This window comes from Phalacrocorax carbo, chromosome 7 (genome assembly GCF_963921805.1).
Source record: "Phalacrocorax carbo chromosome 7, bPhaCar2.1, whole genome shotgun sequence".
Classification (NCBI taxonomy): Eukaryota; Metazoa; Chordata; class Aves; order Suliformes; family Phalacrocoracidae; genus Phalacrocorax; species Phalacrocorax carbo.
The window spans coordinates 27211217-27237799 of NC_087519.1; the positions used below are offsets into that span (position 1 = coordinate 27211217).

Sequence of the window (26583 nt, forward strand, 5' to 3'; positions counted from 1 at the left end):
GCAGAAACCAGCTTAAAGGAGGGGTATGAAACACAGTTTAGTTAGAAAACACCAAAACACGGGAAAAACTCTCTCAGCGGTGGCTACTTCCCAAGGGAGCTCTAGTTTCTTTTTTTTGTACTCCGTGTACATATGTTTAAAGAAAAGAAAATTTTGAAGGCAAAAATCCAAGCACATTTAATCCTAAAGTGAGAAGCTTAACTTCACTTGGTTTATTTTTATCTCTCTGATTTGGATGCAGAGAACATTTAACTGGTGGTGTGTTTCCGAGTCTGACTTGCAGCAATGTGTAATGCCAGTACAATGAGCAGAAAGCCACCAGGAGCACAGCCAAATGTCACACGCTGAATGAAGTTCTGTGATAGGAGAGATGTGGAGTAAGTTATACAGTAGGGAAAAATCCCCAAACCAAGTAGACACATTGATTTCTTTGCTGAAGAGCAGGATGGTCAACTTGAGGGTCTGTAAAGTCCTCCTCCCAGGCCCACCATTCCTCAAAGCACACCACCTCCCACCAGTCCTTCCCTTGCCAGCTCCATGCTGCTGCCTCTATCTGCCCTCTGCACCCCGCAACACAAACACATATATTTTTACGTGCAGCAGCATCCTTTAGCTCCCTCCTGGTTACCTTCCATTGTTCCAGGCTATGACTCTTCTCACCGAATGCCTTACAGTTCCACCCACAAGTCCTTTGACTGGTTTCAGAGTATCACCACCCAACCCATTCAAGCCATCCATGCTGGGGAAAATTTCTTTGCAACAAATCCCCTTTCTAATCTATTTATCCTCTCCAGTGAACCTGTTTCCTCCAACAGACTTCCACAGCCTCCTTAAGACTTGAAGCTCTCTTAGTAGGATTCTCTTTCATTCCAGTTATTTTCAGATTTTACAGAAATACTACAGGTGGAAACCTCCCACAGTGTTACTCTCATCAACTCCTATTTTTGACACGCTCTTCTTGTGTCTCCCCTTTCTGCCCCAGAACAGATCTCTACACTTTGCTTAATGTCCTCTTGACCACTTATTCCATGTTATACCTACAACAATGTGTCCCTTTATGCCTTGGATCCCCCCTGTGCTGTGCACTGCAAATATTGATTACTATGCGACATTAGCCTTTTGATCAGGATAGTAAGTTGTATATGCATTAATAACGAGGCTTTCTTACCTTCTTCTTCATTCCATATGAGATTAGATATACAGAACATGGCAGCAAGCTGAAGTTTAGCATTTGAATGACTCTAAACACAGAAAAATAGTATTCAAGTTTAGAAGAATAAATTCAGAAACTCTTACGCTTACATTTTTGCATGCATCTTGTAATAAATAAGACAGCAAATTTGGGACTAATTCTCATCTACTTCTTCTCTTGAAGATAGTGCCATAACATATGGCACTTGAGTAGCATTCAATCCCTTCCAAATATTTGTTCAGGTCTACAAGATATGCCTTGTCCGAGATCATGAAACGTTTTTGATGTAGATCTGTTACAGGCATTGCTTAAGTCTTTGTAACATTCTTATGGCAAATAACAACTGGATTTTCCGTTAATCAGATCCTCAATACACCTCTGCCATACAGAACTGCACCACATGATTTCTTAAACACAACTGGGTATATGAAAGTTAAGCACATGATACTGAATAATTTACATGACAAAATGCTGAAAGTACCCTCTTTTCATTCCTGCAAAAGACCAACATAAAACCTTTAAGAGAAATTCCCCATACCATGTAGTATTTGATTTTCTGCAGGATGTCATCATTGGTCATTATCAGTTCTTTCGCTGTCGTTCCATCTGCTATATTGGCAAGTATACATAATGTCTGAAAGAGAGAAACATTCTTAAGCTATTTGACCACAGTTCACATCCTATGATTTATACAGTTTTCCTGACAGCTTTGAACTCCTGACAAACAATTTCTTTAATTAGTTTTAACATCTTTAATCTGGAGTTTCCAGCTTGCTTACATCCGGGACCAATGCCAAAAAGTTAACTGTTGTGGCTGAACAGCCCTGGCAAAAATACCCAGTCATCACCATCTTAAAATAAAAAGCAACATTCACTAATTAATTTCAATGAGTAAAATGTTAACTCTCTCATAGAAATATGCAGCATATAGAAAAGATTAAACACATTGGAAAATAAAGCAGTCTATTCTTTATCAGTGGCTCAAGAAAACCATATCCATCTAGTTCTGCAAGCAGGAAAAGGAAAGACAGAGATCTGTCTGCTGATCTAGCAGAGTAATAATATTTTTTTCAACAAGTCTAATTACACATCTTACCTGCAGAGATGGCTCAAACTATTAACGCACCTGGTTATCTCCTGCAAATTAGAGAAGCCATCCTGCAGAATAACCTTGAATCAACTAGGCCCATGCTGCCATATGGCATTCAGACTTGCAGAGGCAGCTTTCCTGGTCCTCAGGGGGCACCAGAGATGCTCTACAAATTCTGTCCCAGACAGCTGTGGAAGAACTTAACTACCTTTTCCAGACATGCAGGGACGACTATAGGAGGACACCAGAGAATGATCAGCACTTGTGTGATGCCTGCGTCTAAGCCACACTGCATTAATGTCAGCAGTTGCAGGGATTTATTACTTCCAAGCTGCTAATTACATACTGATGAGCCAGTCAGTGATAGAGGTAAGCACTGCCCTGCTAGAGGTATGGGCCCTTGTGTGCAGATAGGCAGCATTGGATTTATGACTTAATTCTGAAATAAAAGCAAGTTACTGATCACACCACAGGGACAAAAAAAGTGCTCTATGTATAAAGGCCCCAAACCCTAAAAGTTATATTCAACCCTAGCCCACCAGCCCTTTCCAAGAGTGTTTCTCAGGTACACCAATTCTCCTCCAGAATAAGTCTAAGACACTTGGCAAAGTAAAAAACCTTCTATTGCAATGAAGTCCATTCTTGTCACTGGAGCTTTTCCTGGAAGAACAACTTAGAAAGACAGAACTGGTTAATCCTCACTGTTTCAGAACCATGGTATCACTAGACTTGCTACCTATGAGGAGTCTTTTGGGTTTTTTGTTTGTTTTGGTTTGAGTTTTTTGTTTTGTTGGTTTGGGTTTTTGTTGTTGGTTTTTTTTGCTAATTTTACACTTAAATAGCCACATAAGGCCTGTTTTCTTTCAGTCCATTCTTCACTAAGCAGAGATTTAGACCAGCCTGGATTTAGCTGTAATTTTACACTTATTTGCCATGCTGTTTGCTACCAATATCCATCCTAAGCCAAAGCAACCCTCTGGAATCTCCCACAGCTTCTCGCTGCCCCCATTCTTCATCACCACATGCCCTATATGAGGAAGAAACAGGGTTCTCCAATTGACAGTCTTGTATGTCACAAGAGTTAATCAGCCAGATTCTGCCCATCTATCCTCTTGCTGTCTCTTTAGCTCCCCCGCAGCAGGTATCCCTGTAAAGTTGACCTGTTATGCTGCCACCAAGTCAGGGATGATTTCCCCTGCTGGCCATCTCCTCTTTCATTCTCCCTTTCCTCCTGCATACTGCTTTTCCTAAGTTTTGTCAGGGCATGTCCTTCCCCACTTCTTCCTGGGCTATACCAGCACACTCTTCTCCCTGTTAGTGTCTCTCCTCTAATGGCTGCTGGCTCCTACAGGCGCCAAAGAACAGCTGAGTTACCACATCCCCCAACAGAACATGTATGACTGTAGCAAGGCAGGCGACGATGGTACTCTTCATTACTGACTGCTCCAATGGCTGCTATAGGAGCATATAACCATGACGCTTTCCCCAGTGTGAAATACTGGCTTCTTTCTCTTCCTTTGTTCCTACTGTCCCCTCTCTGCCATGCAATTGCCTTAGATTTAATAATTCTGCTCTCCCATACAATGTCCTCCTCTTTACCAAACCTACATTTAAAAAAACATTATGAATTTGAATCAAGCTTATTTGTAATAAACCATTATAAAGAGCAGAATTCTTGTAGGTACTAAAGTTATTAATGTGACAGAACTCAGTAAAATATTCACAGCACACCATAATCCCAAACGATGACATGTTGAGAACAGTAAGCATTCTTAGCTGTTTCTTAAATTTTATTCTGCCAAGACAACATGAAACAAAAAAGGGTACCTGCTCTTTGACTTCTATATTGTGCTCCCCTTCCAGAATGAGGGTCACTGCTTGCATGATTTGCTTCCCATGAGTGCTCATTATATGGTCTATATGCTGCCAAAGCAATGATGAAATCAATCAGCATAACTTTCCAGTCAAAGAAGGGGCATTCCTACTTGAATTACTCTAAGTAAAGAGAAGCAACATTGCACAAAGACCCTAGCTCCTAGTGAGGTCCCTAGAAAAGAAGAACTTATCACAGCAGAAACACTTCATAACACTCCTCTTCATTTGAAGCCTGTTCTTGTTTGAGAAAGCACGATATGGGCCTTGGTTCTGCTTTCACTGTAACCTGTAGAAAAAGACACTGGTTTCCCAGTTGCACGGAGGCCAGTCTGAAGACTGAATCCTGCTGGACCCAAGCTCTAAGTATGATGCTGCAGTTAGAAAGAACAACTTCTCTTCTGATAACAGGGGGATATCAGAGAGGGGTAAGAAAACTGAGGTTTCTTATCTGGTATTTGCTACTCTTACTGGAACACTGTGACCAGGTCTGGTAGCCACATTTCAAAAGTCTGAGAGGGTTCAGAGAAATAAGCCATATACATTACTTATTGACTAGGAAAAAGGTCATTTGATCACAGACTATAAACACCTATACTACAATAAAATTGATCATTAGGAGTAACAGAAAAAGATGAAACTAAATCTACTGGATTAACTGATAGCAAAACTCAAGAATGACAGCAAACAGCCACCAGCAGTTACCAGCACAAGGCACACTACAATTTTTTAAGATGTTAGGGATTCGTGTAGGACTTCTTAAAATAGCTAATAATGAGACTTCTTTCAAAAGCTGCTGGATGAGTTATTCTGGAGTGAGTTTTGGGTAGAGAATGAGAATGGTTGGTTCTGGCTATAAAACGTACTACAGAAAGTAGGTGAAGCTGGGACATAGTTTCAGATGAAGAACACCTTAAGTGATAATGAGACTCTGCTGTCAGAGCTCAGGGTGAATTTAATGAATGACTGGTTATTAAATATCTTTTCACATTAAGACAGAGCTAATTTTCTATGAAGCTTATTGAGACTCAACGAGTACAAATATCAGAAGAGTTTTTGCAGTGACCTTTTTATGGTAGAAACACAATACGTGATAAATGCACAGTAGAGGCTTCGCGGATTTTTTCCCCCACAAAAATGTTGGCTTGCCAAATGTTTGCTGCATGTTTTCCCTCTGTTCTTCACAGGGGATTACCCCTTTCTTTTCCTCCACCAATATCTCTTTCTCCCTGTCAAAAACAATTCATGGGCTTACATTTTCAAACCATTTTATTTCAGTGTCTAAAATGAACGTATGCATTTTGTAAGTGCACAGTCCCACAGTCAAAATCAAAAAGCCAGTACTGTCTATATAGCTGGATAAGAACAGAAATATTTCAGGTGTCAAGAAAGAAGAAACACAGGTATCTTAAGATATGTGCCTCTCCACACATTGACTCAACAGTACAACCCTCTTATTGTCATTCTGGATAAGTTTCAGAGATACTGTTAGGAAAATAATTTTGCTGACAGCTAAATGCAATGGAATTGAACATTAAATGTAACTGTCTAGCTCTGTATTTGATAATAATTACAAAGTTTCAGTGGGTGTAGAGAATTCTCGCACATGTTTTCTTACACCGATTTGTACATTTGGTTACAGATACTTGGCTAAATGCAAAGGCCTCAGTTTTAGCAAGATATCAAACATTAATCTTAAACAGAAAAATAACTTGTCTTACAAAAAAGATTAATTCTTAATTTGTATTGTCTGCATGTTTGATCAGCTTTTAGAAGAAGGTATGTTTGCAGCTCTACTTACTGGGCGTGTAGATAGAAGATTCCTGAGCAGTCCCAAAGTTTTCATCAGAACATTTACATCAGAATCAGAAAGCAACTGAAATAACTGCTCTGTACTCAGACCTCGTAAGATGTCTGATTTGATCTTCTGTTCCGCTTGAAACGCCATATTCTGAAAGAGACGGAATTTTTTTGCTTGATTTTTTACCATAAACTTGGGGTTTTATTCTTTCAGTAGACTATTACCTGGAAGCATATATCCCTGCTAAAACTAATCTTGCAAAGGTTATAATTTATGAGGAATTGCTGCACAGTGAATTAGATTTCCACGCAGTATTATGGCTGACCTGGTTATTACCTGCTTTTATTTGTTGCCTGGCATGCTACTGACACTACTTAACTGTTTCCCTGAATTATCTTGGCAACCAAACTGGTATCAGAACTGTAGAGTTTATTTTATTTTATTTTATAGACTAATTGATGAAGTTTTCCAGGCTGATACTTTCTTCCTTGTTTAGTTAGGTGGGAAGACAAGCCAGATTTCAGCCACGTTATTTTTAATAAAAACTGATGAGTTCTTTAAGTTACATTCACAAACTTTTTAAGAAGCAAAATCACAAGCAGTATTTCATCAGTGTTCTACTTACCATTAAAGCCCAAATGCCGTTCACTCGCAAGGCAAGATTTTCACTCTGTGTTAAACTACATAGAAGTTCTATGGCTCCTGATTCTAAAATAGGCTAAAATGAACAGTGAGGAGAAGAGGAGAAAAAAAAACCACACAGAACTTTAAAACACTACTTAGACTAGTTAGACACACAGAATACACAGAATCATATAGGTTGGATATATATATACAAATGTAAATATAATATTAAAAAGTCTTGCTTTTACCTTATTCTTGAGTTTACATGTCCAGTCCACTCATGTGAACTGGCGAAGCCATACCCTATAGTAATGAATGTTAAAAGGTAGGTTTTTATGGAAAAACTCAGGTCAAGATGGCTTTATTCTCATATGTACATGTACACATGTATATACACAGCCATATACATGTGTATATATGTATATACACACACACACTGCTGTGATGCTATATATATATCTGCCACACCCACAAGCAAATGTTTCCCCCAACAACTTTCAGCTTGGGACTGCTCTCCAAAAACACTGTCTTCCTTGAGCAATCACATCTTTTTTGGCATCAGGTGGAACATATGTGATTGTTTAGAAGAGGTTATGGAGAATGGAAGCTACTTGATATCTTTCTTGACATTTAATCTTCACATTTAGTAATCAGACCAAACTAAAATCCAATGGAAAATTTTAGCACAATAAAGATGACTGAAGACTGTTCTGGATGATCAGATTGAAAAGCATAACATTGTAGCATCACATCTTTAAATGACAGGATAAATAGCAATACAGGCACCTTTTCTTTCAAACTGATTAATGTAATGAAAGTTAAATTTGGAATAACTGCTTTCAACCTGAACCAAATTTGAAGGTTAACAGTTTTATTTAGGATTCTGAAGATCTTGTGAGCTGAAAGGATTCATTAACAGCTTATGCTGCTCTAGTCTGTACGGTATTCCTTTCTTCTTGAAATTACCACTTCAAAAGGCAGTGAATAGTTGAACATATCTGAGTTTTTGGGAAGTTACGTGGATTAAAAAAAAACACAACAAAAACAGACAAGAGCTGAATTCATCAGAAATTAGTAGAAGAGGCTGCACTTTGTAGGAACAGGTTCGTATCACTGAATAGCAGCAAGACCGTAACAGAACCAGGCAGCAGTGGTTTGTGCCAGAGTTCACCTGGTCACAAGCCCTTGAGCACTGCAATAAGCTGCCAGTGACTTCTCCCCAGGCCCGGTCGCTGGCTGGGTCCTAGGGACTTCTCAACAGCCACAGCAGATAAAAGACATTCCAAAATTGGTTTTGAGTCAGCTCTTTTACAGGGTAAAATACATATCCACTTCAGCTTTGTTTATTTACTTATGTGACTGGTAGTTTACATACAATTTTCAAAGTACTATGTAGAAAAAAAACAGGTGATGCATCAAATAAAGATCAGATAGCTTACAGATGCTTTCAAATCTAACATTTCTAATTATTCCTTCATTTTGCATAAGCAGTATTTTCTTTTGGAAATTATGTTTTTTACATGAACCATGTGACTCTACAGAAAATTCAGTACTTCAATTTAAGTGGAAACACTAGACTGACTATGACCTGCAGTACAAACGTGAAAGCCCATGGGCCAGTGAACTTTGCTTGGCATTACTTCAGCTCATTTTGTGTCTTGCAGGCCGGACTAAAACCACCAAGATCAATTGATCAACACAAAGTAATCCAAAGTGCCCCGCAGGAGCCCACATACACCATGATCTTGCAAATGTTTTCTGAGGCTAAAAATATTTAAGACTTCAGGAATTGTTCCAGTGCTATTAAGTATTGATATGTGTGTAGGAACTGTATGAAACACAGACATTGCACAACTTAAGAACAGATATCCTGTATCATTCCGTAAAGAATAAAAACCACAAGACTCAGGTATACCAGCATTTTCAAGATTACAGCAGTCATTCTCTAAGACAATGTCTCATATTGCCAATTATCAGTTTGTTTTCTTCTTGCTTATGGATTTTTTAAGGTAATAGGGTTTTACAAGTGAAAAACTCAAAAATTTCATTGCTACGTCTTTCTTTAGAGAATACATTTAACTGTTCAACCATATTTAACTGTCATAGCACTGTAAACAGACAATTTTTTTTTTTCCACAAGCTATCAGTGATACAGTCTGCGTAACATTACGGCTCTATAGTATTTCACAAGCACTGGCTACCAATAAAGATTAGAACTTTATGTTTATTGAACCATTGTATAATGTAACTTTTGTCTGTTACCGCCTCTTTTTTCTGGATAAATACTAACCTCCTTGCTTGGAGAGAATTCCAGAAGAAGATTGCATAGCGTGGAAGATGCTACTACAAGAATTTCATTTGGAGCATTCTGTAAAACCTGCAGTTACAAAGCAGAGAGTAAGGAATCCCCATTAACTAGCAGGATAAGGAAGGGATCATTCTGAAATGGAATACCTGTAATTATGCTGCACTTTGATATTCCATACTTTAGGAGATGCTTTGATGCTAGCAGTGCAGTTCCAGGCAGTTCTTATTCAACTCAGTGTGATGACACACATGACATGACAAGCTGGAGCAATGCAAAGTTATTTCACAGAAGCCAGATTTGCGAGCTTTCATGTCCAATTTAAAAGAAATTAGCGGGAACAGATTCTCACTCTCCAAAGCACAGATGCGCTGGCAGGTGTAATTTAGCTCTGCAGTTATTCTCTCAAGGGAGAGCAGGCTGTGTCCTGCAGTGCACCTCTATGTCACGGTTTACAGAAAAGAGGAAGCTCCAGGGGCAGCCTCCTCAGCACTTCTGTATCTTGTGCAAAGCACAACACTGCAAATTTCCTCATGACCATCCTTTCAGAAAAGCAAGTAGCCTGGAACAAGTTACACTCTCTCCTATCTCTGCCTGGATCTCCAGTAGGACCAATGCATGCCATTTTTAAAACAGAGCATCTGCCTTGGATATTCTGAGAAAACTCAGTGAGGAAATAGGCATGGAGGATACAACTGCTCCTCCAGCAAAGAAGGGGGGGAATAAAGGGTTTGTTCAGTACCACCTTTTGTTTCACAGCAGTGGGCAAACTGCAACTATTAATAATTACTGCATTCACAGTGGCTTACACTAAAGTACTTACATGTAAATTCTATAGTTTTAGACATTATTCTTCCATGGCTTAAACAGCTATGGATGTTAGGGGAGAGAGAAAGGACTTACGTAGTTGTTATTAATCTAGACTGAAAATTAACTTATCTTGATTTAATATTACTTTTATTTTTCTATTAAGAATAATTCTTGATGTTTTGGAATAAATATACAAGTTTCTGACTTCAGCTTATTTAAAGCAAATCAAAATAAACAACTGCCAGCAGCTGCCTTTACATCCGACATCTACATTGTTTTCTTTTTTTCACATTGTTCTCCTTTTATGCTAGTTGTGCTTCTTCAAGCAATCCCGTAGTTTTTGTGTTTTACATTTATAAAGGTTTGATGTTTTCAACTTTGGCTTTTCTCAAACTCTTAAAATATTCAAACCATTCCCTTCAAGCCCCTTCAGGTGATAATCATGAGTCCTGAACCACGGGATTATTACACTATACTGGTAGAAAAAACTTGCGTGACCAAATCTCCCTTGACCTTCCAATAAGACTAATGAATTAGACACCCATGGATTAGTACCACAACTCACACACCCAATTCAAGGATGAATGCTTAACTTGTTACAAGTTTATTGTGTATACTGCCAAAAAACAACATACTATCATTTCTATCATGAAACTGTAGAAAAAAGTCGGCCCATACTTCAGGGCCCAATTCATGCAAGCAACATAAAGGGCTGAGAAAGTTTCTTAGCCTGCACCTCTCAAGATGGCCAGAGCGTAGGATAACTAGTGAGGCAAGTTTTCTTGAGTCCATAACTTGTGAGAATTAGAACATAAGCAGAACAGAAAATCACAGAATCACAGGTTGGAAGGGACCTCAGGGATCATCTAGTTCAACCTTTCTAGGAAGAGCACAGTCTAGACAAGATGGCCCAGCACCCTGTCCAGATGACTCTTGAAGGTGCCCAACGTGGCCAAGTCAACCTGTTCCCTGGGGAGATTATTCCAATGGTTGACTGTCCTCAATGTGAAAAATTTTCCTCTGGTGTCCAATCAGAATCTCCCTAAGAGCAATTTGTGTCCATTCCCCCTTGTCCTCTCCATGGGACTCCGTATAAAAAGGGAGTCTCCATCTTCTTTGCAGCTCCCCCTTAAGTACTGGTACATGGTGATGAGATCCCCTCTGAGCCTCCTTTTCTCAAGGCAGAACAAACCCAGCTCTCCCAGCCTATCCTCGCACGGCAGTTTCCCAGTCCTTTGATCATCTTGGTGGCCCTTCTCTGGACCCCTTCCAGCCTGTCCACATCCTTTTTGAACAGCGGGGACCAGAACTGTACACAGTACTCCAGGTGTGGCCTGACAAGCGCTGAGTAGAGTGGGATGATGACTTCTTTATATCTGCTGGCGATGCCCTTTTCGACGCAACCCAGCATCCTGTTGGCCTTCTTGGCTGCAGCAGCCACTGTTCGCTCATGTTGAGCTTTCTGTCCACCAGGACCCCCAGGTCCCTTTCCACAGAGCTGCTTTCCACCTAGGTAAATCCCAGTCTGTACTGCACTCCCACATTATGTTTTCCCAGGTGCATGACCTTATACTTCTCCTTGTTGAACTTCATAAGCTTCTTGCTGGCCCACTCTTCCAGCCTATCCAGATCTTCCTGCAGAGCAGCTCTCCCTTCTGGAGTGTCTACTTCCCCACTCAACCTGGTGTCATCAGCAAACTTCATCAGGCTACACTTGATGCTGTTATCCAGATCACTTATAAAAATACTGAATAACATTGGGCCCAATATTGATCCCTGGGGGACTCCACTAGTGACAGGTTGCTACTTGGAAAAAGAGCTATTTATCACCACCCTTTGGGTGCGGCCTGTCAGCCAGTTCCCCACCCACTGCACAGGCCACTTGTCTAGGCCATAACGCATTAACTTCTCCAGGAGGAGGCTGTGGGGGACCATATCAAAGGCCTTGGAGAAGTCCAGGTAGACAATGTCCACCGCCCGCCCTATGTCAACCAGGCAAGTCACTTTGTCATAGAAGGCCACCAGGTTTGTCAAGCACGATCTGCTTTTAGTGAAGCCATGTTGGCTTTTCCCAATCATGTGCTTCATTTGACTTGTGATGGCCCCCAGGAGGATTCGTTCCATAACTTTCCCAGGGATTGAAGTAAGGCCTATAGTTACCCAGATCCTCCCTGGAGCCTTTCTTGTAGATAGGGGTAACATTTGCCTTTCTCCAGTCCTCTGGGACATCCCCCGTTCTCCACGACTTCTCGAAGGTTATGGAGGGCGGCCTTGCAATGACATCAGCCAGCTCTCTCAACACCCTCAGGTGGATGGTGTCAGGGCCCATCGATTTGTAGGGGTCAAGCTAACTCTTCCTTCACTGATGGTGGGTCGGTGTTTGGATCAATTGGCAATTTTGTTCCCAAAGCCTGGGACCCAACAGTGTGGGTAGAGGGAGGTGAAGAAAGTGTTGAGGACCTCTGCCTTTTCAGCATTGTTGATGATTAACTCTCCTTTTTCTGTTTAACAGTGGGCCTATGTTTTCCTTCTTTTTCTGCTAATGGTTGACATGTCTGAAGAAATCTTTCTTGTCATTTTTCACGTCTACAGCCAGTTTCAATTTGCGTTGGGATTTTGCTTTTCTAACTGCATCTCTGCACACTCTGGCAATGCCCTTGTAGTTCTCGGTGGATAAACCTCCACTTCTCCATCTCTGGTGTGCTTCCCTTTTGGATTTGAGTAGACCCAGGAGGTCATGGTTGAGCCATGGGGGCCTCTTGCTCCGCTTACTTCCCTTTCCTTTGTAGGGGATAAATTGGCTTTGTGCTTCCAATAGAGAGTTCTTGAAGAATTCACAGCACTCACTAGCTCCTTTGTCTTCCATGGAAGCTTATCATTGAATCCCTCCCAACTGAGCCCTGAGTGAACTGAAGTTTGCTCTTCTAAAATCCAGAACCCTTGTCTTAGAGCTGACCTTCAGCACACTCAGCAGGATCCCAAAAGCAGGCTTTCTCGGTTTGTGAATAGCAAGTCCAGCAGCGCCTCCTTCCTGGTTGGCACATCTAACATTTCTATCAGGAAACAGTCCTCTATACATTCCAGGAACTTGGTGGATGATATGCGAGCTGGCATACTGTTCTTCCAGCAGATGTCTGGGTAGTTGAAGTCCCCCATCAGGACCAGGTTCTGTTGGCCAGAAGCTTGCTTTAGTGCCCCAAATATTGCTTCGTCAACTTCGTCATCGTGGTTAGGAGGTCAACAGCAGATGCTCACTGTGAGGTCCTGCTTGGAGACGACCCCTTTGACTTTAACCCAGAGGCATTCGATAGAGTAGTTGCAATCACCATAGTTGACTTTGATACATTCAAGGTGTTCCTTAATGTAGAGTGCAACTCCTCCACCTCTTCTACCCTGCCTGTCCTTACGAAAGAGCCTGTAAGCATCCATTGTGATCCCCATCATTTGAGTTGTCCCACCATGTTTCAGTTACTCCGATGATGTCATACTCTTCTGAGTGGGCACGGAGCTCCAGTTCCTCCTGTTTGTTACCTAGACTGCATGCGTTTGTATACATACACTTGAGGTGATTACTCTTCTGTTTCACCTCTTGGGAGACAGAAAATGTCAGGCCTGGATAAAATGTCACTGAGTAGTATGCCCAACAGGCATCTTTCTTGTATTGAAATATCTGCATCACTAGAAATAACTGGATCCCCATCCATTTTATCCCCATCATCAATATTTATATAGTATATATAATCTGGCAAATAATTGCCAGATATTGTCTGGCAATGGCACATCCCCTTATAAATCTTTATTTTTCAACTTCTTATAACTTCGTGAAGTTGAGGCCACTCGGGTTGAATAATTATGTGTATATATATGCTAATAATTATCTGGATTATATTCTATATATCACTGGATATAAAAAAGGATCTCCCGATTATGAGATATATATATATGGGCATATATCTTTATATTTTTATATATCTCTCTCTAAATAAATATATATATCTAAATACATAAAGAAATATATATATGCCCTTTCTCATATATATATACACACACACACACACTCTCTTTAACAAAGCCATTTCCTGATGAGGCCATAATGGATAACAAGATATATGTATATGTATAAGATATATGGCCATATATATCTTATATACATGTTTGTCATATATATAGACACATGATAAGATATGATTGTTATAAAGGGGGTGGGGTGGGGGGGTGGGAGAGAGGGAGTAATCTCTTGATCCTTTACTTACTTTCAGGCTCGAGTGAAGCTTTAGACACTCAGCTCACATAACTGCCTCGTTATCAGACTCATCAGTTTTGCTGACAACACTTTCTCCCATCTACCTATTTCACTTCTCAACAGAGAGTAAAGTTCACTGCAGTTGATTCTCATGGATGGATGTCTATGCTGCCTAAGCTTTCAGGATTCTGGCTAGCAGACTTTGTCTGTTCCCCATTTTCAAGGTCTAAAAGATGTTGAAACTGAGAAACTGGTTTATTTATTTGCACTTAATGGCAGTCACATTACAGGATGAGAGATTATATATATATATCTTACGTTCTTTGATCCCATTTAATCTTGTGGATAATTGCATGACAATAAATGTGTCTTTTTAAAGGTCTTGCTGAGCTCTTTGGCTTCAGTTTTAGAATCTGCAATGAGATCTAGAAGGCAGAGAATTAGAAGAGAAAATGCAGATCTAAATTCTCTTATAGGGCTTATAGACCAAGTCTGACCCATACCATCTAGTCTGAGACTGAAATTAAAGGAGAGATAGTCCTCCTAGTGCCCTATGTAAGCACTAAGAATAACTTAGCCTCACTCAGTGATCACTCCAAAAGGAAAACAAGCAAAAAACAACAACAACAAAAACTCCAACCAAACAAACAAAAAAGCCACCCAAAAATCAAGCACAGACCACAGTCCTCTTTGCTGCTGCTTGGCTTCTGTTTATTTACTACTCTCTGAGGAGGTCATGGAATTTTGATTTCTAGGTAATTTGTATTATGATTCTACAGAAAGGCATGCAAATCGAACAGACAGCATATCCTCCTTTAATGGAACAGAACACTTCAGTAGTGGAGGCTTGACTTTTCTTTACTTACCTTCATTAAAGGTTTCCATACAGCATGATCCTGAAAACTTGTCCTGAGCTGCTGTACAGAGCGGGACAAACTGTGCAAGCACCTGTAACGGAAAAGAAACCCTCATTGTGAAACAGACACAATCACATGTACACTACTGTAATATATACATTGCTTCTGCACAAAGACTTGGCTTAGAATTTGGTAATCAGTACATTGTAAAAGCAAAAAAAAGCCCATAATATTAATCCAGGATAACTCCCAGTCCTCCCCCAATAGATTTTTCAACAGTAAAAATTACTTCAGATTAGCTTTTGAAAAATTAGCAGAAATTCTAACAAGTGAAGCATCAGACTTTGACAAGACACAAGTATTCAGAAGAATCAGAAAAAGCCTCCTACCTGACTGCAGCTAATCGCACCTTGATACTAGATTCAGACAAGCCATTAACAATACGGTCCATCATATTTTCAGTCTCAATGATCTGGAGCAAAAAGGAATTAATTTTGTATGAATAAATGAATATAAGTGTTGATGGGCTGTTCGTTTTTTGTCTGCAACATTTTAAATACTGCATATAAAAACTGTAGTTAAAAACAGCAACCCACATTCTCTTCCCAGATTAAGTGGAAAGTAGTGCATATCTGCGTACAATTTAGAAAAAAACATCTACATTCTACGCTCCACCAATGCTTTCAAAATTATTTTATTAATCACTAAGGAAAAACAGGGGTTTGTATATACATACATATATATATGTATGTGTATATGTGTGTGTATATATATATATATCTGAATTACCCTTAATGTCATATTAAAACAAAAGAGAGCATGTGTGAGTGCACACAATATATACAAACTACCAATTAGAGACATGTTGCGGAACTATCTGGAAAAAATACATAGTAGTTCATCTGCCATATTTAGGCATGGCCTGCACAAGCGCTTAAGCCTAGGATAAGAGGGAGTTAATACCAAGATGTAAGATGGCTTATGTTTAATAAATCAACTCTGTCATGTACACACCCACCACTTATTAAAAATTACGCTTTGATATGTAAAAGAAGGATCCTTACTATTAACTAAAGAAGTTCACCCAGCAACAAAAGAGAAATTTATGGGTTTGAATTCTGGAGATCCTGAATGGCTCCGCACCGGTAAATCTTCCTGATAGTTATATTTTCAATGCTTCTGTTTCCTGCCTCCCTCCTGTCCCTATCCTCCTTCTTTCTGTTTTTCCCCTTTAACCAGCATATAAACTGAGAAAGTTCCCCTTCTGCCTGTACCTGCCATTTTTGTTTGACGTAGCAACTCCATGCTGAATTTCAAAAAATGCTGCTTTTAATTATTCATTGATTTCCCTCCCCTTTCCACACAAAATTTTAACTATACAAGTGCTCCAACCATCCAATCTCTTTCCTGTGATGCAAGTAGAGTTTTTTTCTCCTTCACACCAACTGCTTTATTAAAACACTGCAAGCCCCCTTCATCACTTCAGAATAATGGAACAAATTTTGACTTGTTTCCCAATATAATCAGACTTTCTAGGATTTATTTTTGAAAAAACTTTTTTTTAATAGTAGGATACATGACAAGAGGTATATTTTGTCCCTCAGGACACAGGTTTCAAAAATTACTCATATGCCACAACAATACCCCTGCACAGCTTATGAGTAGCAAGGACCACAACACGTTGAAAGACAACTTACTGTGAGAATCTGTTCGTCACTGTGAAGGTGTTTACATAAATAAACATTACTCTTACAGTTTGTTATGGCCAGACATCAATTTTTGTTCAAATCCCATGCAAAGGAAGTGCAATGTAAAAATTTACATTAACATAATAGAAAGAGAGTAGGTTGTTTCAACCTACTTATACCACAATGAAAAAAGGCACGGAAGAGTGGAAAGTCTTGCACTGCCCTTCAGCCCAACTTCCAGCTATAGCTTTGTCTGTTCGCTATCATTTTTCACAGGCTCACCTTTTTTCTAATATCTTCATCATTTGCTCCCAAGGAAGCATAGAGCTTGAAAGCAGCTTGGCGCAGTTCATGGGCGTGCTTCAAATCATGGTCAAGCTATTTAAATAAAGCACAGATATAAAATTTTGACACTAAAAAATTACAGATGTTATTTTATTTGTTGTAAACTAGTGCTTCTCTACCGGCGTTTTGTCTACCACAGGCAATCAGAAACACAAATGAGCTGCTGTTCCATTAGCTGATGTCCACATTTACCAACTGAATACAGTAACTGAAGTTAGGAGTATGCTTAATTTCTCTGCTGAGTTACAGGTAAGTCAACCTAAACAATTTGAGGCCAAAACACTTCTATGAAGTCACAAGTCTACCCAGACCATATTCAGGCAAAAACTGTTCTTATTTACCCAACAGAAGGTTACAGGAACAAGCCAGGAGAAGTGAAAAAATTAAGAGAGAATCAAGTCAAGGGATGTTTTATCAAGAGAACAGAAAGAAAAGCAGGAACCAATGCCAGTCTCTAAATCACAGGACTTCCATCTTAAGGTGGATGTTAACTTCTGACTTCTGCTGTAAAGGCAACACAGCATGTGCAAGCTAGCTGTCTATGTTTCTGGAAGGTAACTTCTTAAGACAGGTGCTAGAGGGGTGAAATAGGGTGGTGCACCACTGGATAGGCTGCTTGCAAATCAGGAAAAACTGCTTGGGGGTATGATGATTAATGAGAGCCCTAGCTATAGGGATCATAAAATAGTGGTGTTCAAGTTCCTGAGAGGCATGAGAAAGGCATGGAGCACAGAAGAGAGCCTTGACTTCAGGAGAGCAGACAGGATGTACCCTGGCTTGTTCAGCCAGAAGAGAAGGCTGAGCGGAGACCTAAGAGCTGCCCTCCAATACCTACAAGGAGATTACAAAGAACATGGATCCAGACTCTTTATAGATGTGTGTACAGCAAGAGAAGGAGAAAACAGTCAAATTGAAACAGGAGAGGTTCCTTCTGGATATAGGAAAGAAAAATTCACCGTTAGAACAGTCAAACTTTGGAAAAGATTACTCAGAGAGGTTGTTTAATCTCAATTCTTAGCAGTTTTCACAAGCCAACTGGACAAAGCCTTGACAAACCTCGTCTAAGCTCAGCATTGACCCTGCTTTGAACAAAAAATTAAGACTTTCAGACCTCTTCACATTCTTTGCAACAAGAATAAATTCTATGATTCTGACTGCCCTCAAAACTCTGTACCAAAGGGTTCCACAAAACAATACAATATTTAAAGTCCACACAAAATGCCAGAAAAATGCTAGTATTAAGCAGCAAAGCACTAAAATAAAAGAAAAGTAAAAAATTAAGCTGTATGAGTTCTTTCTGGTGCAGATATATTAAAGCAGAATGTACATCATTAAGAATATTTAAAACAGACAAGTAATCTGTTTGGCAGAGTCCTCCCTCATGTATTTTTCACCTTACAGGGTGTAATTCAAGGCATTTTTTACAAAGCACGCACCCTGGCTTCCCAGCTGACTATTTTTAGAGACTTTCTGAATGCTCAAAGCAATGTCATAATATTTATAATTGCCCCACTCACTTTTTGAACCTATTCATATTTTTGGTGCTACAGCCAACATCCGTTACTCCCCGATCAGTTGCTAAACTTCATTCTGTTTATTTAATTTTATACTGCAAGTTTTTACATATTGCAACTTTTTTATATTTCATTTGCATTTTTACACAGAATTCAAGGCAGCTCTATATGCAGACTCAATCCCATTCTATAAAAGCCTGAGAAGTGCATCTACTTCTTCCGACAGTTTCAGAGAAAAACCAAGGCTCTGTAATCCAGTTTTTTGGGGCTACTTTCTAAAAAAAATCAGACTCAGTAAGAGGGGAAGGGAATAGGCAATGGATATTTCCCTATGTGGAATATAAAAGTAATCTTGCTTCCGAGGCTGATGCACTAGTGCTTTGGAAAATATATGTAAACCTGTGAAAAAGAAAGTTAATGGATAGGAACTCTTAGTATAACATCTAAGACACTAAGTCTCCAAGGTATATTTGGTCTGTTTATCCAACCTCTTGCAAGTGCAGATAACTCATAATATGGAATGCTACGACATCCACATTTTTCTGCATTAACAGCACAGAACTGTCTCTGAACTTAACATTTTTTACAAGCCTGACCTAAGAATTTAAATCTATCTCACATCACATGGACTATTATCTCTTATGAAGCTGAGATGTACTGGTTCCTGAAGGTAAGCCTTTTAAACCCTACAGAGGAGAAACATGACAGATGTCTTGGTCTGGTCTTCATTGCTACCTCTGGAAAAAGTCACAAAACTTGTATGGTGAAGCTATATTAAACTACCCGTGTTCCATTTCTCTATCTTTGACATAGAAGAATGGCAGCATCCTTCTTAGAGGATGGGGAGTCCAGATATACAGAACAGTCTTAGTTTGGATAACACAGAAAAAGCAGTGAGCGAGCAAAGCCTTGGGGACTATATGCTTCAGGAATCAAGTCCTACCGGACCTCTGGTCACCTTTCGATTGAGGAACTCAGACATAAGGTTTAAACAGGAAAATAATATAAAAAATATATTCTGACCCCATTTATTATTGCTTTTGCACATTTTTCAAAGCTTCGGAACCAGGTAAGGAAACATACCCTCTTGATATCAGTGATTGCACTCACTGAGCTGGGATACTTGAAGTAGTCAGCAAGCATGACAATGAGGTGGTCAGTAATGCTGGCAATTCTCTGGAGTTCCACATCTGTTTCAATTAAATAGGCCAGTGTTTCTGCTCCTTCTACTCGCTCCTCCAGTAGTCTTTCCTTACTACACATTCGAACCAAACATGGCAAAGTCTGAAAAATTAAAAAATTATATACAAATAAACCATCATTGCTTAATGCAGCTACATTCATAAAGAAGCACACACACACACAAAAAAAGCAAACACCTCTCCTAGAGCAATTCTCAACAATGTTCTTTATATCCGTACCTTAAGACAAAAGGATTTTAGTAGTTTTAAAAGACTACATATAGAGAGACATTGTTCAGGCACTACTAACTATACCGTAGGCTACTTTCAACCAACTTCTCACGCAGTCAAAATCAGTCTGCATGAACACAATGTTTAGAAGTGACCATAGTCAAAGTTTCACAAAACCTTAAAAAAATCCCCTCAAAAGTTCATATTTGCACAGGTTTATTCTTACTACACACAAGAACAGAAAATACACAAGCTTCCCCCAAGAAGTACTTGACCCCTCCTGCCTTTTTACGATCTGGGATTAACTAAGGACAATGCAGTCAAAAATAATCTCAGGGCTTCCTTGACCCATGCTGGCTGCTCAGAGTAGTAAGGAAGGGAGGACTACTAAGTAGCATATTTGGTCAACCAGAAATGAAGTCTACCTGGAATCCAGGTCCGTTCTGCCTTATCCTGACATATCCTCCTACCTAGGTTATAGTCATATGGCAAGACTTTTGTCATACCTTCTCTACTTGAAATATTAAAAAGAACCAAATCTTTCTTTACCTGAAGCTCAGTGAAAGGCACTTAACTCTGGAAAGACCAATTCTCCAGTGGCTGGGACTCTATTGACTCAAGCCTTACCAAACAGAAGTGTGAAAATAAATGAGGAATAATATCAAGGTTTTTGCTTGCATTACTCCACTGACTTGAACAGAATTATGCTAGTGGAAAATGTTTCTCAGAATTACGTTTTGGGGGACCTGAAATAACATTTATTCATTGACTGTTCAAACGATTAAATAGATAAGTGTCTCCATTTGACAGGTAAGGAAGTAGAGTTACAGGACTTGCCTAAACTTATTAAAAAAGTGGATGCTACCACAAGGATTACCATCTAATCCTGCACCTAATCCAGGGAGCCAAAGCACCCCCTTCTCTGCATATCTGTCACTTAAGACATCAGGTAAGACTTTGAGCCTGCACAGTTGGAACCTGGTTCTAATAGCACAGACACCTAAAGACCTTCTGCTTCCACAGGAAGTTGGGCAGAACTCTTTAAAAGAGAAGACAGCTGCTGAGGGTTGGTAAACTTAAGCAGCCCCCAGAAATCACCTCATTCCAAAAGTGAGATTTCTAGGACCTCTGCAAGTTTGTTCAAAGTTTGCTTTAAAGCCTTCAGGCATTTAATTGTTATGATACTGTAACCTGTAGAATTTAGAACTGCACCATGATTAAATGACACCAATTTCAGTTACCAAGCTGGCCTAAGGTATATTGAAAACTAAGACTGGTGTAAATAAACTCACAAAAACTGAACACAAGCTCTCAAAAAACTACATTCAGGTTGACTAAGAAAGAACAGAAATGGAATTCTATGCCTAAACCATGAAGATATTGTACTTCCCAATCCTTTCCAAGGTCAAATGGCCTGAAATGAGCTATATCTTGGAATTCAAGGACTAGATATTATTAAGTCACTGCCTGAGAGCACTCAACTTTTAGCAATTCCATCTGTTTAAAAGGAAACAAAATCAAGAATTCTGAAGAACACATTTTAATGGTTCCATTAGACCTACAGGCCAGTATGGCATAATTAATGGAGAGGAGTAGGGGACTCTATTAGAGGTGTAAGATGAAGAACCACAAAGCACACCTGACCTTTTCTGGCCAGCAGATAAAAGTCTGAAAATGGACTAAAAAGACAGAATACTTAATTCACATGGTATCACTGGGATGCGTCAGGGTTATCTGGACAAATGGTCACTTTTGTTACTAGGATTCCAGAGAAATAGCTTTCCTTCCAAGCAAATCCATTATTTATCAGCCTCCTCTGCCTTTTCCCCACCCCAGCTGATTTTATTTTTAACATGTTACAGGCCAACCCACTGCTCAAACTGAGCAATGAAAATAAATTAAAACCATTTGGAAACACACATCCCTGACTGCCCTCCAACTGAAGGAAGTTTGAGAGCGAAGGGTCAAAGTTCTCTTCAACTATTTCTGAAAACTGAAGAGGGCATTGCTTTGTTTTAGTTCACCAGAGGTCAAACAATTTGTGACTGAATTTACCACAGACTGAGACAGTGTGTTACCTTAAAACTATGAGATCCTGGAGCGACCCCAGAAAAGAAGAAATGAGTTTTTTGGAAAAGAGGGCAAGGTTCCGTACCTTCCTTCTGTCCTCACTCTTTCATCTACTCACTCTTTCATCTACTCTCAAGTATTACAACCAATTTTAGTCCATAATTTAAAATGTTTATTTGCACAGAAGCAGCTTCCATGAGAAAGTGGTCCTGTTGCTGTAGGCTGGCAAACCAACCAGTTTACAATGGTTTGACAGGAGTGCAGTTATCCATTTGGCCCACGCGGCAAAGCACGTGTAGCTCCACACAGTTGGCAGCCTGCTATAGGCAATAACCTGCCTTTGCCTACAGCACTCGTCCCCCATTTCTTCTCTGCAGAGCAGAACAGTTCTGGAACCTAAGCATCCTGACAAGGACATAGCCCGGGGTTAAGCAAACAGTGGGGGATTTCTGAAAGGAAGAAATTTTCAAAACAAGAATGAGGCTTGCAGGAGCGAGATAGGTTGGGAGCATGGAATCGGAGCCCTCAGTTTGCAAGTATTGTAATGAGAAAGAAAAGAGATCAGGGAATAGGAGTGTCCATTTTGGAAAAAAGCTAAGTAGGAGAATGAGAGAGAGGGATGCAGCTTGACCTCCCTACTTGCTGTAAGACCACATGCCTGTGCAGAACAGATGTCACTATTAATACCAGCAACACTGGAATGAATTGCATTTTGGACTTTCCTCTGTAAAAAGACAGGAGGGATGGGCCTTTGTCTCAGCTGACATATGGATTTTTCATCTGTCATTATCTGGGATGATGGATACCAAAATCACACTAATGAAAGCTGTACATATGCAAGACTACTGCCATGGACATGAATACAGTTTGTTATTTCTGTATCTTACACACAACCTACTCTTTCCCCAGCATTACCAAAAAGTAGGACTTTGGGACAGTTCTATACACTCTGGTGAAAGTTCTCCAGTTTAAAACGTAAGCTTGCAAGAGCCATCAGGGGTTTGCAACAGACCACAGTGAGAAGATACTGATCAGTAGCCTTTGGTGGTGAGAAGTATTTGTTGCTTGTAGTACACACAGCTACCTGCAGTGCCACAGACTTCCAGCACATGCTATGGTTATGCATACACTTATTAGCTGTCTGTTCATGAGAGGATCTGAACACCATGGGGGAACCATCACAGCCACAAAGAATTCTGATAAAAAGTTACTGGGTCTCAGACCATACACCACTAAATCCTGACAATGACTGCTTTGCTGATTAGGCCCTTCATGCTAGACTTGTTCCACGAACACATGTCATCTTCTCAATCTCAGTACAGGGGCATATATGGAGAAAAAAAATATTTTTTCAGGCATTTAAACTGCATTTCCTTAAGTCTGAACTATGTGTTATTCTGTGGAACGAAGGATGCTAAAAGCAGACTAAAAGCTTTGCAGTCTGCCAGACTGCTACAGTAATTATCAAAGAAAGCAAACATGTTTTCTTATAGCAGTGTTACAGTAATACTTCAATATCTCATGAAGAAGCAAGCAGTGTTAGTATTATCTGATCTCTGGATGATATGCTTGCTCACCAACAGCTTTTTTTTTTTTCTTTTGACTAGCTATAGAAGTGTGACTATTAAGAAAAAGATTACATTCCTACAGTATTTAATGAAGTTTACTTTACTGAATTTCCTTATAAAGTCACATGCCGTGTAAAAATCAAATCCAGCGTTTCAGCATGACAGAGGTTTTTCGGTAACAAATTTCCCCAGCCAAAGTATGAAGCAGACTAATCTACAAAAACATTGTGAAACTTGAGAAGTCATCTGCTTGTGACAGACTCCATGTATAGACTGCAAGTATTCTAGTCTTGTGAAATAAGTTATTGAAAGACAAACCAGTGCCTTGTTCATATACAGAGACCAAGGCAATAATGTTGTTTCCATGTTACCTACAAATGGTTACTGAAGTGATTACAAACCTCAAATGGATGTGCGACAAGCTCTGGGATATTTATTCCTGGATATTGACCTTTTAGTATGATTCTTTATTTAAAACATCTCCAAAAAAGCCATGTCACTATAAATGCTTAAAGACACAAAGGGAAATTAGGAAACTAATTTTTTAACTAAAAAAAAAAAATCAGACCTTGGTGCTTTGAAATCTTCAGTGTAACAGTTTTTGTGCTACTTTTTATGAGACAAATAAACACAGGATAGCCCTATGTGAGAAAAACATTTTAAACTGTTTAACCAGCTCACCTTAAGAACGATGCAAGAATCGTCCGTCCGTATTGCTCCAGCTCTGCACATGGAAGTAAGGCTGTAACAATATAATAAAACATACATTCACTTATCATTGGTCTTTATGCACTTAAGATGTTGCAGAACAACCAACTGCATTAATGAAATGTACTCCCCTTTTTTCTACCATTGATTTCAATACATTTGTGCTTACTAGACCTGGGCACACAAACTACTACAAGACACACTTTTGAGCAGATTTCTAGAACTGGACATCTTGCTGGAGCACCAATCAATATGTATGCCACACACTAGTCAAAAAAGGCCTAACTATCAAGCTCAATTTTACAAACCTCTTTTACCAACAAAAAAACCCAAAACGAACAACTTTCGTTAAGATAAAGGAGCAATATACATAGATTTGTCCTTTGATGCAAAGAGCATGTGCAAGCACTTGAAACAATCAGGAGAGAACTGATACAGGTTCGGTAGCCTGACAGCTCAGACAGAAATCATTCAAGCTGTGTATTAGCCTAGGTGATGCAGTATTGTTGTGACGCTTGTCCAGAGGCATGTCTTAATGCTCTGCTGGAATAAGCACATCCTTGCCCGATTAAGCGTCTGGCACTGAACCAAACCAGCACTTGTTCTTTATTAGACAACAGCTTAGGCTGGATATGACAGCTCCAAGGTCTCAAACTACAGTGTTGACACACAACATCAGACAAATGCATAAGTTGCTTTGTTAATCTACATCATACATGTACTCCAAGCTACCAGAAATGCAAAGTAGTTCACCCACCAATAAAATTGGTTTACACTTTTTAGATGCTTTACTACAAGGAAGTCGAATGAAGCTGGGAGATAACTGCTCTACAGTCAGTGCAGGAACAGTCAAGTATCTTTTGTTTTAGCTTTTGAACTAAGCCATTGTAACTGGCTTTTATCATGCCACAGCTGAGGTTAAGAGAATGACTGGATTTCAGCGAAGGTGACTTAAAATTAATATTTTTCAACTCTAAATTGGGCAGGCTAAAAACGTACATAAGGTCAATTATATTTGCTCAGCTAAGGAGCAGTAATATGCTAATGTACTGTAACCATACCATGTTTGACTGCATTTCTGAGCTCCTTCCAAGTGCCCAGAGAGAGTTCTTTCACCTTAGAAGGTAGCATCACTGATCCTGTTCAAACACCCACCGGTGACAGACATAGCTAAAATCCCATAATCGGAAGTCTTTTTATGTATTATTTCTTGGAATTTAAAATATAATACTCGACTGTTAGTATAGAGATCATTTTATAAACTTCTACTGCCCCAGCCTTGCGGCTGACAGCAAGAAATATTCATTTCACAACCAAACAATGAGGAGAAAACCACCTGTCTTGCAGTTGCCATTTAGTCCAGCTAGACCTTACTTGTCAGACAAAGTAGCTCTATTTCAAACATGAAATAAGTTAAAGTATTTTTACTTCAGGTGAAACAGGCTTGGCTTAGCTGGAAGCAATTCCAGTAATTTTAGTAGAAAAGGTTATTGCTCCACTTGTAGCTACAAATCACTCTCCCAAGAGGCTTACTGCTCTTCCCTCTGTGCCAACACTGCTGCTCAAGTTAAGGATCCTTATTTCATTTCAATCAAGGGTATTAACTTGGGTCTTCCAGGTCTACTTCAATTGTTGAAAAACAAAGGAAACTCTTAAGATAGCCCCGTATGCCAGTCTGGATTCAAACAGAAATTTAACAAAAGGCTTCACAAATGCATAAAAAAGCCTTTCTACACCCGCATTCCAAGGACTCTACTAATAACTCATAGAGGAACTCCTAATTAATTGACCAAAGTTGGTAAGGCAGGAGTGAAGTCTAAATTAGCAGCCAACAAAAAGAGGACCTGTGACAATTTCACCTACTACTCTTACTAGAAAAAAAGAAAGATAGTCTGACTTGGAGGGAACCAAGTACAGAATGGATTTACAGAAGAAAAGCCAGTAGGTCTTTCTGAGCCCCCAGGACTGTCATGAAACTGAGGCCTTGAGTACCCTACTAAGAAGGATAACTGCCCGTAGACTAATTAGAAACTCAGTCTGAAACTCAAGATACTGGTTTGTCTTCCATTTTCCTGCAATTTTCTTTTTTGTTTTTCACCACATCATTTTCTTCTATCCTTCCAAAGGCCCACTTGAGCCAAAGCACTGCAAAGCAACAGCAAAAGATGGGATTGTATACCCAACTCTTTCCAATGTGAAGCAGATCAGTAAAGGATGCCAACAGACATGGGAGCATTCATCCCAGAGCAAGGAGGCAGTCCAGAGCCAGAACAATTCTTTTAACTGCAGCTTGCCTTCATGACTTAAGAACTGCCTTATATCTTGAATCAAACAAACAAGCAATTTCTAATACTTAATTATCTATGTAGTCTCTGAATTCTCAAAGAAATATATAAATCAATCAGTACTGAGATTGCTACACCACCGTTAATTTAACTTGCCTTCTTCACTAGGAGCTACCTAACTAACCAGTAAAACCAGACT

The 26583-nt window shown here is 39.6% G+C and overlaps 1 protein-coding gene across 10 annotated transcripts in view; it reads right to left on the bottom strand.

Moving 5' to 3' along the window:
• ARMC8 (armadillo repeat containing 8) overlaps positions 1 to 26583 on the bottom strand; it is an 85531-nt gene that overhangs the window by 4621 nt on the left and 54327 nt on the right. For 9 of the 10 annotated variants that reach the window (XM_064457169.1, XM_064457164.1, XM_064457172.1 and 6 more), the window contains 11 exons: positions 24073 to 24133; positions 19425 to 19625; positions 16765 to 16860; positions 15184 to 15266; positions 14804 to 14885; positions 8870 to 8956; positions 6581 to 6673; positions 5956 to 6105; positions 4110 to 4205; positions 1731 to 1826; positions 1169 to 1241 (listed from right to left, as the gene is read on the bottom strand). In XM_064457169.1, the coding sequence (XP_064313239.1) occupies positions 1169 to 1241; positions 1731 to 1826; positions 4110 to 4205; positions 5956 to 6105; positions 6581 to 6673; positions 8870 to 8956; positions 14804 to 14885; positions 15184 to 15266; positions 16765 to 16860; positions 19425 to 19625; positions 24073 to 24133 (1118 nt within the window). Of the gene's footprint in view, positions 1 to 1168; positions 1242 to 1730; positions 1827 to 4109; positions 4206 to 5220; positions 5384 to 5955; positions 6106 to 6580; positions 6674 to 8869; positions 8957 to 14803; positions 14886 to 15183; positions 15267 to 16764; positions 16861 to 19424; positions 19626 to 24072; positions 24134 to 26583 lie in introns of those variants that run through there. The other variant, XR_010373837.1, reaches the window with a different exon arrangement.